Here is a 14,486-nt window from a genome sequence, read left to right on the forward strand (position 1 = left end):
ATGACTTCTGAGGCCGGTACAATTGAACAGGATGAAATCTGTAGTCAAGAGGCATTTGAAGAAGCGCTCAATTTCGAAACCACAGATCACTTCGGATCACGAGATTCAATTGAACCTTTCGTTGCTGAAAGTAGTCGTTGATACGAAAACGATCGAACGCGTCAGTCTCTCTTTGCTCCATCTCTATCAACTTTCTGCCAAATTGGCTCTTAGTTGATATTACCGCCTCGTCCAATATTATCTCCGTGCAGCAACTGCGACCGGCAACGAAGAATCCCGATGGATTTGGAGTTTCGGTAAAGGGCCCGCTTCATGACCCCTGTAAATAGTATAACCATATGTGTGGGAAAGGTGAAACGCTACCGAAACTTTCCACTTTCTGTTTAGGCAACTAGAAACAACGTGAAAGCTCCCAGAAACGCAGTTGAAGTGTAAACACAATTAAAACTGGTTGGGATGTTTGCTGGCGATAGTTGTTCATAACAAACTCGCATAATGCTTTGAATTTTCGCATGACTTCAACGCCTAACTCATTATGCCAGTGCTAGAAACCGTTCAAGTCAGGGAGGCGTCTCGCGTAATTGGCAATTGATCTTTTTCTGGCCATATCAAGAATTCATCAATGGACCAAGGGCTATCGCTAAGTGTTGTTGATGGTGTTTCTGTGGTCGCATACCCTGAACAAGCAACAGATTCGTCCCAAGTTCGTGTGTCATAGTCTTGGCTTAGAGTTTCAAAGTCGAACTTGTCAACCGAACTTGTTTCCGCTGTTTGCAACAAATTCTGGAGGCCAAGCCCCTGTCGTTTTACCCGCAGGTATTCGGTCGGCGTCACACCAACACATTTCTTAAACACTCGATGGAAATGCCACTTGGATAGTCCAGTTTGCCTCGCCATCTGACTCAAACTTAATCGGACTTGGGTATCATCCTGTTTCTCTGCATGCTGTTGCACAAAAGCTCGGATCTTTCGTACAGCAGCCTCTTGAGGCATGGCCCCTGCTACCTCAGGCTTGCAGCGTTTACAGGCACGGAAACCAGCCTGCTGAGCCTCATGACCGTTGGAGAAGAAGGAAACATTTGCACGACGGGGAAGTCGGGCTTTGCAGATAGGTCGACAGAATATCTTTGTAGTGCGCACTGCGTAGACGAATAAGCCATCAGCGTTGGTGTTCCGTGAGGTAACGGCACCCCATCGAGATGTGTCGTCATCGAAAGAAGCAATAGTGGTTAGAAATTCACCAAAGGCATTGTAGGTGTAATTATCCATAATGACTCGACTTATGATTTTCTGGAATTGTGTTGGATGTAGAGGGTCAAGTCGAAGGTGACGGTTGCTATCCGTTCATTCGGAGGCAGGTGCTATTAGTGGAGCATTGCTATCAATATGACCAATGAAACAACACGAGAGTAATAAATGGAAGAGCAAGGGCAGCTTCCCTTACAGATGCAATATTAATCATCTTCATCTACCAATGCCACACATGGATCAAAGTCAGGTTCCAATCGCCTAGTTATCGGATTCCACTTCACGGAAGGTTATCCAAGCATTATGCATTTTTCTAAAGCATCTCCTCATTGCAAGACCAACATTCGTAACTTACACATTCATCAAATATGGATACCCTAAACTGGTTCGATTTTATGTCCAGGAAAAGAGGAACAACTTAAACAGCACCACCATCTTCATCTCGTCTCGGCTCTACGTGCTCGGACAATTGACTATACAAGACCAGACCAGACCAGACTGTCTGTGCAAAATATACACTTTATTTTACGCGCCCATCATATCCAGTTGTGTATCCTGGTCGTTGGATCACCCAATCAAGAACCATAATATCAGACAAAGAAGGATCCATGGGGACTGCGCCAGCCAACATGCATAAGGCATACTCAGGGACAGAATGGATGCCCCTTTTCTTGGTTGCTTCGAGATGAATTCAGTCTCCAAACTATTCATCTCGTTTTCATCAAGTTTATACTCCGGATAACTATCATGGAAGCTGTAGGTGCTGCTGCCAGCGTTGCCCAGTTTGCCCTGCTGGCCCTCAAGTGCGTCAAAGAGGCCCATGAAGCTCTGTCATCATTTAAAGATAGCCCAGATATTCTGAGACTGCTTTCCAACGACTTCCTACGCGTACACGACATCTTAGAACGACTTCATCAGTCAACATATACATCAGCCGATTCAGCCCTAGATGCACATATTCAACAAAGTATACAAGATATCTGCTCAAGAGCAGTGTCACTTGTGAGCTTGCAAGCCACGCCTGGAGACAATCGTGGCAAACGTTTCTCGAAGCAACTCAAATCAGTTGTGAGCGAGAGTGATGTGAAACGTATAAGAGATGAGCTGGGTCAACTTGTCATCATTCTCAACTTAAGACTATCTGGGTTATCATGGTTGGTGCCTTCCCCTATATTTATCTCTCAACCTACTAGCTAAGATATCTACGTAGGAACATAGCTTCTGAAGTCAAGGACAATACGAAACATATTCAGCAGCACATTCAAACGCTGGATACTACACTGCAGTCTCAACATCAATTACAAAGGGCAAACCTCCAGGCTTTTGAGAGAAATCTATTAACCACATACAACGATAATCAATCCAATTTCCAAGACCAGCTGTCATCCATTGAACACAAAATTGAATCGAAAGCCTCCATCTCCACACAAGAATCGGCCAGCTTCTTCTTGCTACTAAACGAGCTTAAAAGTCTTGTTATCTCAGAAGGCAAAGCGTCCAGAGAAGCATCAGCCAGTAGCAACATTAACAGGGAAGACACCACAAACCAGTCTCCAAACCAGCCTGTTTTGGAGAGCATCGAGCGTCTCTGCACCTTAATCGACAAAAAGCGTGAAACTGTCGATGTCTATGCCGAAGATGATGATCTCGCAGAATCAGCCATAGAAGACCTGCGCAGCATGTTGACTGCCGTTCGAAGTGGGAAACACCTCAAGTTGGAGAAAGAGTTGGACAAGGGACTACGTCGATTTGGCCGATCTTTTGGACAGAACAAAATATCCATCAACGCCCAAAGTCAGTTATCTTTTACCCTAGATACACATCACTTATTGACTGGAAAGGTAATGAGAACTGTCGAATTGTCGGCCGAGTCCTAGACCAAGAGAGAGGTCACGAAGAGGTCGATATTGGAATAGGGAAAGTGAGCTTCAGGTTTCTCAAACGAAAACGGACGAGTCTCGCAACAAACAAAAAAAGCCCAACAACATCAAACAAAGGGCATCTGACCGATTACGTTATGTCACTGACCTTTTTGCCCGACAAACAATCTCATCATATGTTGGTGGCTTCCCTAATAACGAACGAAGTTATAGCAGGCAGCGTCTCATCTATCTCACATCTGCAAGTGAACAGAGTTCTTCCAAGAGGATCTCCAGTGTTCAGGCTCGTGATGCAAGGTAGAGTTCAAGATCTTTTGCGGATGTTGCAAGATGGCGAAGCTTCTCTACGAGACCATGATGAAGGAGGTGCATCCTTGTTGTTTGTAAGTGTAGCCTATACTTAACATTGTACGAACAGTGTATGATCTAACAAGTGGTTCAAGTATTCAATGAGACAGCCAGAGATGTGCAAATTCTTGATTGAGCAGGGACTAGACGTTGATCATGTAGCGTTTCAGTGGCCATCATCAACAAGGCTCACGTAAGTCAACGCGTTGCTTTTATATACGATTAGATCACTAAGAATACAGGAATTGCTTGAAAATGGACCATGTGCGTGAAGATTCGCAAATCTCCAAATCGGATCTCAGGTCCCTCAACGCCTGCCGCAGGCTACTTCTGACGGCTGGAGCTGACCCAACTTACGAAGTGACATGGCAAAGCTTTCTCGAATCTATCGCCACTTCTTCGAATGATATAGTCAGTCACCCATTACGATTAACTTCCCACATCTGTATCATATACTCAGGCAACTTTAGGAGACTCATTCATTGGTATGGCAATCTGGACTTATCGCTCCATATGCGTCCTTTCTGGACTGGCGCAACTACCACGGCCTGTCACCATTCCAAAAAGCCTGTACAGTTCAGAACATTGACAAAAAGATTCTCGAGCTCCACGTAGAAATGGGCGCCGTCATCAACGACCGGGCACCTGGTGGAGAATCGTGCCTTCATTTGGTATTGGAATTCGTCAGCTCTACCTTCGTTTGCTTGGAACGTCTTTTATTCCTTCTCCAGAGAGGGGCAGACCCTCATGCAAAAGACAACCAAGGGAGATCAGTTTCGGATGTTGCATATAACCAGCTGGGTCTCAGAGATGAGATAGAGGGTAGTTACGGAGACATTTGGGATGCAGCGTTGCATATTTCTGGTTGGAACATCGTCTTGTTTCGTCGCCAAAATCGACGCCGTAAACCAAGGTATAACTTGTTTTATACGCGGGAAGATTTCGAGAAACTATGGAAAGGACGTGAAAATGAATGTCCTTACTGGGACGACATACCGTGGCCGCCTTTGGAACCTGGAGAAGAAGATAGCGACCCCGATAGCGACTTCGGTCGTGATGACATATCATGTTTTGGTGTCTCAGACTATGGTACATCAGAAGAGGAATATGGGTTAGAAGAAGATAGTAGGATACAGGACGCTTGGTCTGATTCCGAGGATGAAGACGGTGGTGCTCTATTATGAGTGCTTCACACGAACAAGCATGTTAGTCAGGAAGATATAAAATACAGACAAGAAAAATGTCCCAAGTAGAGGTCAGCGTCCAAGAGGAGGAGAGAAAAAAACACATGTAAACTCCACAGCCCGCATGACGAGACGCCTTGGCTGGCAATAGTACAAAATACTAACCTGGTATATTACTCCCAGTGCCAAAACCCTATTTACTTGGAGAACGTATGAATAGGAGTCACGGGGTAATGGCATCGAACTTGTTATTTAACTGGACCTAGTTTTCTATTTCAGGAATATCATCGCAATCAGCTCGAGAAAACAGATGGCAATGTCAGAACCCGTTCCAGCCTTGCGTTAATCTCCCATTGCATCACGAATTTCATTTCCCCAGTATTCTTCCCAGAGCATGCCTGTCTCGCTAGCAAATTTGATCATACCAAAATCATCCATGTACTCAGAGGTATTCGAGAACCTTAATCTCACTTGGGGCTTGATTTCTGTTGCGACTGCGACAGTACAGGCAAATCCGTATCGAGATTATAACTGAGAGGATTCAAAGATTGTCTCGGCGCAGGAGATGGGCTGGGAGGCGTCATCTGCGGCAATCCACCAAATTGATTTTGTCCCCGGCTATCAAAACCTGCGAGTGACTCCAGGGGTGTGAAAGGTAGGGCATTGCCCATCATACTCGTCGGTCTCTCGATTGGAGTTGAAGTCGAGATTGGCTTGAACTCTCCCGTGAAATTCACTGGAGGGGTATGTCCTAGTTGCCCAAGATACGGGATCTGTTGCAGCGAAGGCGACATGATCGGGCGGTGGGCTTGGCTCGTCATGGAAGGTGTGTATTCCAAGCTAGACGTAGAACGACTTGGATGGCTCATGTTCATTGCAGCGATGCTCTCCTCAGCGGTTCCGATCGAACGCTCGAACCGAGCTGTAGTGTGGGTGCTGTTGTGAGCGTGACTACGCTGGTTTTCTCTGTGCGCTGAACTGAGCCGATGTAAAAAGGGTAGCTCATCTGTCTGATCGTTTGGACGGTCACGGAAAGGGTCGTAAGCTTGCCCAAAGCCTGTAAGCCCGAATGAAGGGCTTACTAAAGGAGATCGTATACTTCTATTTGCCTGTTGTAGCAGTCGAGAGGGTCCTCCTGTTGGATGATCAGATCCTATCAAAGACAGGCCAGGTATATTGTGGCCCATAGGCGAAGCCATATGTTGCTGACGAGGAGTCGTGGAAGTTTGTTGCATACGCTGCTGTTGCTTCTCGAGGGGCTTCTGGATCGGCAGGTGTATCGTTGAAGGGGTGGAGGGCTGGGCAGATGCCGTAGTGGGGATGTCCAATCGAGCTCGTTTGTGCGGTCCTTCGATCGGACGGCTTTCCGTTACTTCAGGGCTCAGGAGTTGAGGTGTTGCTAGAGCAGGTGCTTCACTCGGTTTGTTATCCATCAGCTGAGTGTTTGTACACTTCTCTGGTGCGGATGCAGGTTGCAAATTGCAGGCCACAATAGGAGGCGAGTGTTTCTTCTGCGATTGTTCAATCATCTCAGCAACGCTGTCTTGCTCCGGCACAGTGACTTTGTCCATCGTCTCTGAAAAGGACTTCGGAAGTACTTTCCTCTGAATCCAACCAAGCAACACTTGAGCAATCTCATCGCTGTTAGTCTCGAGGAACATCAGATGTCCGTTGCCTTCGATACCCATCTCCCCAAGCCTAGCCCATTCGGGCGTAACACCAGCTTGCATCAAGAATGCCACTGTTGCCCAGTCGTACATAGCATGCGAGCTGGCGTGCGCGGTAAGAACAAAATTGGGAACCTTCTTGAGATTGATAAGCTGCCGGACTTTGTCGTTCGCTTTGCCGTCAGCACTGCGTTGCATATAGCATTCGCTCTTTCCATCGGGTGCTACGACTTTGATCAAGTCTAGAGGGTCCTTCGCGGGAGGGTCGAAGCCTTCATGAGGGTGAGTGGGGGGATCATATGTGATGGGTATATCAGCCAGCCCATAAATTCTGATTCCCTCCTGTCTTTCAATAAAGGGACTGTACTCGCGATACGGATTTGCTCCCTTCGGGCATGCTGTCCCAAAGGGAGGTCCCACAGGCTCGACAGCCATGACTCCTGCGACAAGATCGGGCTCAACGTCGGCTGCTAGCCAAGTCATGTTTCCTCCGGACCCTTCTCCAATAAGAATTGACTTCCCGACATGGCGTAGAAGGGCCTGCAGAGCATTCTGGGCTAGTGACTGTCGTTCGACTTTGTTCAGATGTAGCGTGACTAGAGAAGCGCAATACTTGGCAAAGATGGGATCTCCACGTTGTCCAGTCTGTTCTTGATTAGCAAGTGCATAATAAGGACTGATATATCTTTGCTTACACCTGGCCATCTGTTGTGGAGGGTTGCCTTTTCGTACTGAAGAGGTATATGGGGCGCTCTCCGTTTACCGGGTGCAGTAAGTGTGGTTTCCACTGCCTGTGCTTTCAATGAACTCGAAGTGACTCCCACATCTCTGTGAAGATAATGAGAGGTCGTCAGGAAGTTGGAGCGGCCCGAGGGAGGCAAGTCGACAATCAACACTTGAAATCCTTTTCTGAGGAAAAACGAGGCCCAACCGGGTTGTCCATCTGGCTTGGTCGTCTAGACCTACTGGGGGTTAGTTTCGGCCAGTCTCGAGAAGATATCGGTTCAGAATTACCTGACCAGTGTGGAAATCCCCGTGGATAAGGACAATCGGATATGGGTACAGCCTGTCAACAGGCTCCAGGCACTCAACGTACATCTGACCGACAATGTTTGTGGCCGTGGCGAGGGTAGCGCCCATGCGCCAGTCAACGTTTACGAAGAACGTTGTTCGGCGACATAACGGCTCTTTGCTTTCGGCTTGCTTTTCCATCTCTGACGGTTCGTTCATTGTGATTTGAGTCCCACGAAAACAAACTCCTGGATCCCACGAAGCCTGCTCAAGACGCCGAACTGTGAAAATGATTGGAAAGGTGCGCAATATGGCAGATGGACGAGATGAGATGATATCTATCCGAAACAGGCTATTTCCTGGAATGACAGGTCAGAGGTCGAATTCTTGAGACGAAAATCGTTGTGATGCGTGTTGGTGAGGGAGCGGAAATGGAATGATTTTGTAGAGGTGCCTGAGAAGGCAGGCAGTGAAGAAATAATTTTGAGTCGCTATCGGCGCATTCAAAGGGTTAATTATGCCTTTACAATTCTTTGCAGAAACATTCTTTTGCAAGATGACATTCGATCCGAGGTTTGTTCCTGCGTGGTTGTGGTGGATGAGGAACAGGCGGAGGAAGGAAAGACAAAGAGGGGAGATGAAAGAGGAACGTGAATAAAGTAGAACGTACACTAAGTATATCCAGGCAGGCAGTTTGTCACTCACTTAGTTCAGAATAATTAACAATGGCCTTTCTGGCTTGTCGCTGCTCTCATTAGCAGTTGTGAATCGGTTGGCAGCTCAGTGCCAGTCACAGACAGCAGCAATTATTGTCTCAAGCAGTTATTGCCTTAAACACCAGCGAACAATACTTATCAAGCTTTTGTTATTTCCGGTTTCTATTGCTAACTCTGAATCAATGAGAAATGACCGCTTTCCGAAGATACCCAGCATAGCTAGCTTCCTTGGCTGTCTATCATGAGGTGACTTCAAACAATCTAGCCTTGAAGCCTGGCTTAGATGATCAAAGATTTCGGCACAATCTATTCTTGGAGCATAATTCGCTTTTCTTTTGACATGAAGCTATTTGTTTTTTCTTATTCTTCAACAACGGTGGTGGTCCGATTGGTTAAGCGAGACATCCCTCAACATCAGAGCAATCAGCTAGTAATTCAACCACACAGCATATGATGTCTCCCACAATAGTCAACCCTTCCCACTTCCCACCGCATCAAGTCGTGATCTTCATCATCATGGCGACGCAGGAGGAGCATCATCCTTCATATCCGGTACCCAACCCTTGGGCCTCTCACTCCCTCTCACCACAAGTCCATAGCCGAGCTTCTCAACCTTCTTGACACTCTGTCTCATCGCACCCATCTTACCTCTCCAATCCTTGGTAGGCACATCCGGCAAAATCTCAAACGCACATCCAAGCTCTTGAATATCACCCATGATGTTTCGCTCCCCGTTTCCAGCCAACTCGCCCGTCTGGGCCGTTGTGACAGTCGCAAAGCGCATCAACTCGCCAAAGAGATCGAAGATACCGTACATGTAGTCATTTGGCGTTAGAGCAATGTCCTTTGGCATGGCAGCTTGGGCCTGTGTGGGCGTGATGAGGGTTTGGTGACGGAGGTAGTGTGCGAAAGAGAGGGCCTCGACGAATTCTTCAAGGCATCGAAGGGGAGAAGTGTAGCGGTAACGGTTGACGTTTTGCAGATCGGGAGCGATACCGCTGAGAAGTTTGGCGATTTCTTCAAGACGGTTGTCTATGTCTTGTTGGATGTGAGGTGGGAAGTCTTTGTTGAGATGCTTGACTCTGTGATATGTGAGCAGACATTCACTGAGATTAGTTGATTATAGAAGCTCACCTCTGAAGAGTGAAAATACTGCGAATTGATTAGCACTTGTTCAATCAAAAGTAAAAGGCTTGTTTTGGTATCTTACATCTTCTTACTCATCGCCGTAACATCTCGTGAAGCCTTCACGATCCTCTCCCGTCGATCATGATGCTCATCAAGCTCATCGCGAAAACCTTCAAACATATCATGAAACCTCCCTCTGGGTCCAGCCTGCTTCGGTGCGCCCGTGTTCTTAGCACGAGCGTTACCATCGCGATCTCTCTTAACTCCTCCTGACATTTTGACTGTAGAAATGATTTTCTTAGTAGAGACGACTGAAGTGAAGCTCTTTTGGTGATGATGTCGGAGGTTGGTTTGAAGGCGGGTCCTGATTTGTTAGTGCGGGCTTGCAGGGATGACGTGAAATTGTTAAGTTAGCTCTCCATTTTTGGCAGTTACCTCAAGGTCCGTCACCTCACAAGCAGGAAGGAACTTCATTGCTTGTAACCTGCCATTGACTGGCACACAACAACAGAGCTCTGACCAGACAAAATTGAGCCAAACTGAGAATATCCCATACAGAGTGCCCTATCTATAAGGTATGGTCTATTAACACCTTGCCAACTCTGCATACTCGCTCATCTCACGCACATACACCGCCAACTGTCATCTTTCACAATGCCTTCAATAGCCCCATTCCTGCGCACAACGCCGCTCTTCACGATATCTCTCATCTTGCGTCTGGGTCTTCTCTTCTACGGTATATACCAAGATGCCAACTCAGCTCTAAAATACACGGACATTGACTATCTCGTCTTCACCGACGCTTCGCGCTTCGTCGCAGAGGGTCAATCACCGTACGCCCGTGACACATACCGTTACACGCCTCTTCTCGCCTGGCTGCTCCTCCCAACCGTCCACTTTCCCGCCTTTGGAAAGCTTGTCTTTGCTGCGGCGGATCTGCTCGCAGGATGGCTCATTCTGCGCGTGCTCAGAAGACGGGGCATGGATGAGGCTACGGCTGGAGGATTCTCTGCTTTATGGTTGTGGAACCCGATGGTTGCGACTATCAGCACTCGAGGAAGCTCAGAGGGTTTGTTGGGTGTTTTGACGATGGGTTTGCTGTGGGCTGTTGAGAGACGAAAGCTCAGCCTTGCAGCTATCATTCTAGGAGTGTCGGTTCACTTCAAGATTTACCCTTTCATCTATGCGCCAGCGATCATTTGGTGGATGGACGATGCACGTTTGGGCAAGGAGACGAAACCTGCCCGTCAGCCTTCATCGTTTAAAGAAACAGTCTCAAACTTCTTCACACCGGACCGTCTCAAGTTTGGCCTTCTCAGTCTCATCACCTTCATGATCCTCAACCTCATCATGTTCGCCATCTATGAGACTCCCTTCCTTGTTCACACTTACTTCCACCACGTTACAAGGATTGATCATCGTCACAACTTCTCGCCTTACAATGTCTTGCTGTATCTTACTTCCGCAACACCCGCTCACGCTGCGCCTTCGTTCCGCATCGAATCGTTTGCTTTCTTCCCTCAACTCCTTCTCTCATGTGTCCTCATCCCTCTCGCTCTTGCCAAGCGCGATCTTGCAACATCCATGATGGCTCAGACGTTTGCTTTTGTAACATTCAACAAGGTCTGCACTTCTCAGGTAAGAAGCCTCACTGCTAAACTGATTTCCATCTACTAACACTAGCGATCAGTACTTCCTGTGGTACATGATTTTCCTGCCAATCTATCTCCCAAACTCGTCATTCTTACGAAATGGAAAACTCGGCATCTCTGCTCTGTTGCTCTGGATTGTTTCTCAGGGAGCTTGGTTGCAACAAGGATATGAGCTCGAGTTTCTGGGCATTAGCACGTTCTATCCCGGTCTTTGGCTTGCCTCGCTTGGCTTTTTCCTTGTCAACTGTTGGATCTTGGGTGTCATCATCAGCGATGGTGCCAGTCAGTCGACTAGATCAACTGTCAAGTTCCACGTTGAGTAGAGGACCTTTAATGTCTGCTGTTCATCTGAACAGTATTAACGGCAACGGGGAACAGACTTAACTGGCTCATTGTCGATACATATAAAGTAAATGCCAAACAATTTATTCACCAATTATAGTATCGCCAGTATCGTATGGTATATGAAAGCCACTTTAAAAGCTCGCTACACTTCATTCCATTCTTCATGATTTTTTTGACAAATCCCAAGCAAATTCTTCTCAAAGCCAAGTCCGCATTCCCATGTGTCCATGCGCCCTCAAAACTCCCACCTCCTGGGTATGTGGTTCGATTAACAGCTTACCATTCAACCAAAGTCCAATCCTTCAACGCCTGCTCAAAAATAAAAACAATAATGCGGAACGAAGTGATTCACAAGAATTTCGAGTCTCTCGGATTCTTTCTCCGTTGCATTTTGACAACTTATATGCTTACTGGATGGTAATGCCTGTCGCAAGAGATTGGTAGTTTGATAACTTTAGTGACGTTATCCTCGTCTTCGGAGGCTCGGGTGTGATGACCATTCTTCCATCCTTATTGTATACAATGTTGCCAAATGACTCGCTCAATTCTGTGAATTGGACGTCTGGGCGGACGCGTCCCATCTCGGCTATGATTCTCTCACTCCATACGCCAGAGCATGCACCGTTGCGCATGATGAAGAAAGGGTTAAGAGGTGGAAGCACAGAATCTGTAAGTCTGTTAGTCAATGACGAAGGGTCGAGTTGCCAGAGAAACGTACCGAGATCAACAAATCGAATCCTCAAGTAGAACACCCCACTAAGCTTTTCTAGTGACCGGATTGCCGATAACACCAACTTCTCAAATGCATCGATGAATCCCATATCTTGAATACCGGAACCAGCCTCATGGAAGGCAGTGTTGTAGCGACAGCAATTCTTGACAGTCAGGTCCAATGTCTTGAGTCGTGAGTTTCGCGGGTCTGTAGATCGCATGGCTATGTCAAAGAACTGGTGGCAGACACGGCCCGTATAGGCCAAATGTTCAAGTGAGGGCAGCGCTTCAGCCATTCTCGCGCAGATGTGCGTCTTCTGCACAACCTTTGAGTAGAATGGAGGCATGACTCCTTCCCTCCGATAATCGCTCTCAAGGCAAAGGCTTAAATTCGTAATATGGCGTGGAAGCTGTGGTAGGAACTCGGCCATGGTGATGTAGCTTTTAGACTTCGGTTTACTATACGAGCCCTGCCACTCGTAAAGACCTGGTAGCGCGTTCAAAATTGTCGCAAAGTCCTGGTTGTCCCTCATCAGATTCCACTGGCCCCTCGTAACCAGGGTCTGTACCGAGTGAAGTATCGGTAGCGATTTATAGATGGCTGGGTCGATCCTTTGTTCGGGAAAGTGAAGAACTCTAGGCGCTTTGCGTCGCTCACCTCCTTCCAAAGTCAAAACTCTCGCCTGTGGCAGAGTCTGTCCAACAAATTGGAACACTTGCTCAAGGGTGCAGTTGTTACCTGGTAGAGTATACGTCGCGTTGGTTAATCCTTCCATCGTCACTGTAGGCAGCGTCAAACTGTTAGAGAGAGCGACTGGTCCGTACGTGGGTTGGAAAACAGGAAACCAAATCTCAATATGCTTCACATAAACTTGCAAATGCTCATGCATGGCCAAGTGCACCATGGCGTCTTCCAGACAATCAACGGTCGCTTTGAGTTTAATATGACGATAGAGCCGTTGCTGAACGAGAACTCGCCAAACACCACTCACAAGCGCCAGCGCTGTCAATTCCCTTCTTCTTGAGTGTCTAAGCGCTGTTCCCCAACTTTTAGTGATACTCGATACGGCCATCGAACTCCGGGATGTAGCGGAAACTCGATATCCAAACAGGTGGTCCAAGATGGCTTCGTGAACCTCAATCGGCAGATCGTTGAAGTTTGTTTCTGGATGTGAGACCACCGGCTCAGCGTCAAGCGAAGCGGTAGAGTCTGTAGCAGGGTTCTCATCGGCGCCGTGCGAGAAGCCACTCAAGCAGCATGGTCTGGAATGTCGTCGATCGGGATGAGGGAAGGGTGTGCTGCTCGGTCTCGTGGGAGGAACAAAATCGGATGTCTTGGCCTGATCGTGAGAAGGGCTGGAAGAGCCAGGAGAGACGGGATTGGAAGCGGTGTTGTGAATGCCGGTTAACATGGACGAGACCATGATGGAGGCGAATTCAGTATCGGAATCCGCATCGTCGTCTCGGTTGTCGTTAAAGTCGTTTCTACGTGGTGAATAACCATCTCGGATAGGCAGAAGGGCAGATGCAGTAATAGAGGTAGGACAAGGCGCACGAGGGCCAGTATGGCCGTCATCGGCGGTGTCCATAGGTTCGCTGATAGAGTCTCCCATGTCGATATCGTTATCGGGCTGCAGTTTAAGGTGCTCTATAAGATGCCTCCAAGGCCGGCTCGTATTGCATCTCAGAGGGCTAGAGTTATCGGTACGTTGACGATAATTGGCAGACGTTGGCACGGCCGTTATTGGATGATTGAGGAAGGTTTAGGAGGAACAAAATGAGGCGACGAAGCGAAGTCTTTCGTTGGCAGATGCAAATGAAGAGGGCTGGAGTTTGAGCTCAAGTCAAGGTAAGGTAGGGCTGTGTATGTACAGTACAGTACGCAGAAACGGGAACCTGAAGGGAACGAACGGGAGGGATGGGAAGGAGAACAGGCGACTGGTGGCCTGGACCTTTGGCGTTTCCAGGGAGGGGAAGAATGGGCAGGTAGTAATAAAAAAGGAAATGTGACGAATAAATACGATACGATACGACACGAGACAAGACCCGATGGGATGGAAATCCCGAAACCAGGGTCGAACAATTAATAATTTTGAGTCCTAGGTATATCTTATGGAAGGGAGGAAGAAGAAAAAAAAGAAAGGAAAAAAAGGGAAGGGGGAAAATACGGATGGATGAGAGGAAGGAATTAGATTGGCATTAGAATTGAGATTGGGGGGATTGGGAGGCGTTGATTAGCACCATCTCTCAGCGCAGAAGAGCCTGAACAGCGCAAATGCGACTTGACTGAGTGAGTGAGTGAGTGAGTGAGTACCTTACCCCTCCCTTCCTCACTTCGGGCAGTTATAAAAGCCCATTTCTATCCTGTCCTTGGAAGTTACTGTATGGAAACTATTCTGACCTTGTTTATTCTTAACTAACTCTGCCAATTGGAAATAACCCGAACCAAACTTTTTGATGGATCATAGGTTCTTTTTAGTCTGTCACTACCCAGCCCAGCGGGCGGTTACGTGTAACCTGGGTATGGATGATGCTTTGTTTACCTATGTTTCCAAAGTGGCAGTGAAAGATCTCGTGTGTGGGTGCGTGTGCGTAT

At 47.5% G+C, this 14,486-nt stretch overlaps 6 protein-coding genes across 6 annotated transcripts; 2 read left to right on the forward strand and 4 right to left on the reverse strand.

The window, feature by feature from the left end:
* Window positions 1–555: 555 nt before the first annotated feature.
* On the reverse strand, window positions 556–1,269 carry FIESC28_06623 (uncharacterized protein; the record flags this gene model as incomplete). The annotated part of the gene is made up of 1 exon (XM_031160766.1): window positions 556–1,269. The coding sequence occupies one exon, from the start codon at window positions 1,267–1,269 to the stop codon at window positions 556–558; it is 714 nt and encodes a 237-aa protein (XP_031015144.1).
* A 726-nt stretch (window positions 1,270–1,995) lies between these two features.
* On the forward strand, window positions 1,996–4,660 carry FIESC28_06624 (uncharacterized protein; the record flags this gene model as incomplete). Its single annotated transcript, XM_031160767.1, has 6 exons — window positions 1,996–2,402; window positions 2,459–3,042; window positions 3,090–3,169; window positions 3,572–3,669; window positions 3,719–3,887; window positions 3,947–4,660. The coding sequence occupies 6 exons, from the start codon at window positions 1,996–1,998 to the stop codon at window positions 4,658–4,660; spliced, it is 2,052 nt and encodes a 683-aa protein (XP_031015145.1).
* Window positions 4,661–5,127: 467 nt separating this feature from the next.
* FIESC28_06625 (uncharacterized protein) lies at window positions 5,128–7,557 on the reverse strand (the record flags this gene model as incomplete). Its single annotated transcript, XM_031160768.1, has 3 exons — window positions 5,128–6,972; window positions 7,023–7,283; window positions 7,342–7,557. The coding sequence occupies 3 exons, from the start codon at window positions 7,555–7,557 to the stop codon at window positions 5,128–5,130; spliced, it is 2,322 nt and encodes a 773-aa protein (XP_031015146.1).
* A 1,011-nt stretch (window positions 7,558–8,568) lies between these two features.
* Window positions 8,569–9,458, reverse strand: FIESC28_06626 (uncharacterized protein; the record flags this gene model as incomplete). Its single annotated transcript, XM_031160769.1, has 3 exons — window positions 8,569–9,136; window positions 9,189–9,206; window positions 9,265–9,458. The coding sequence occupies 3 exons, from the start codon at window positions 9,456–9,458 to the stop codon at window positions 8,569–8,571; spliced, it is 780 nt and encodes a 259-aa protein (XP_031015147.1).
* A 378-nt stretch (window positions 9,459–9,836) lies between these two features.
* Window positions 9,837–11,157, forward strand: FIESC28_06627 (uncharacterized protein; the record flags this gene model as incomplete). Its single annotated transcript, XM_031160770.1, has 2 exons — window positions 9,837–10,820; window positions 10,873–11,157. The coding sequence occupies 2 exons, from the start codon at window positions 9,837–9,839 to the stop codon at window positions 11,155–11,157; spliced, it is 1,269 nt and encodes a 422-aa protein (XP_031015148.1).
* Window positions 11,158–11,586: 429 nt separating this feature from the next.
* Window positions 11,587–13,503, reverse strand: FIESC28_06628 (uncharacterized protein; the record flags this gene model as incomplete). Its single annotated transcript, XM_031160771.1, has 2 exons — window positions 11,587–11,846; window positions 11,898–13,503. The coding sequence occupies 2 exons, from the start codon at window positions 13,501–13,503 to the stop codon at window positions 11,587–11,589; spliced, it is 1,866 nt and encodes a 621-aa protein (XP_031015149.1).
* Between the last annotated feature and the right edge of the window lie 983 nt (window positions 13,504–14,486).

Source organism: Fusarium coffeatum (assembly GCF_003316985.1).
Source record: "Fusarium coffeatum strain FIESC_28 chromosome Unknown BRIP53273_contig_142, whole genome shotgun sequence".
Classification (NCBI taxonomy): domain Eukaryota; kingdom Fungi; phylum Ascomycota; class Sordariomycetes; order Hypocreales; family Nectriaceae; genus Fusarium; species Fusarium coffeatum.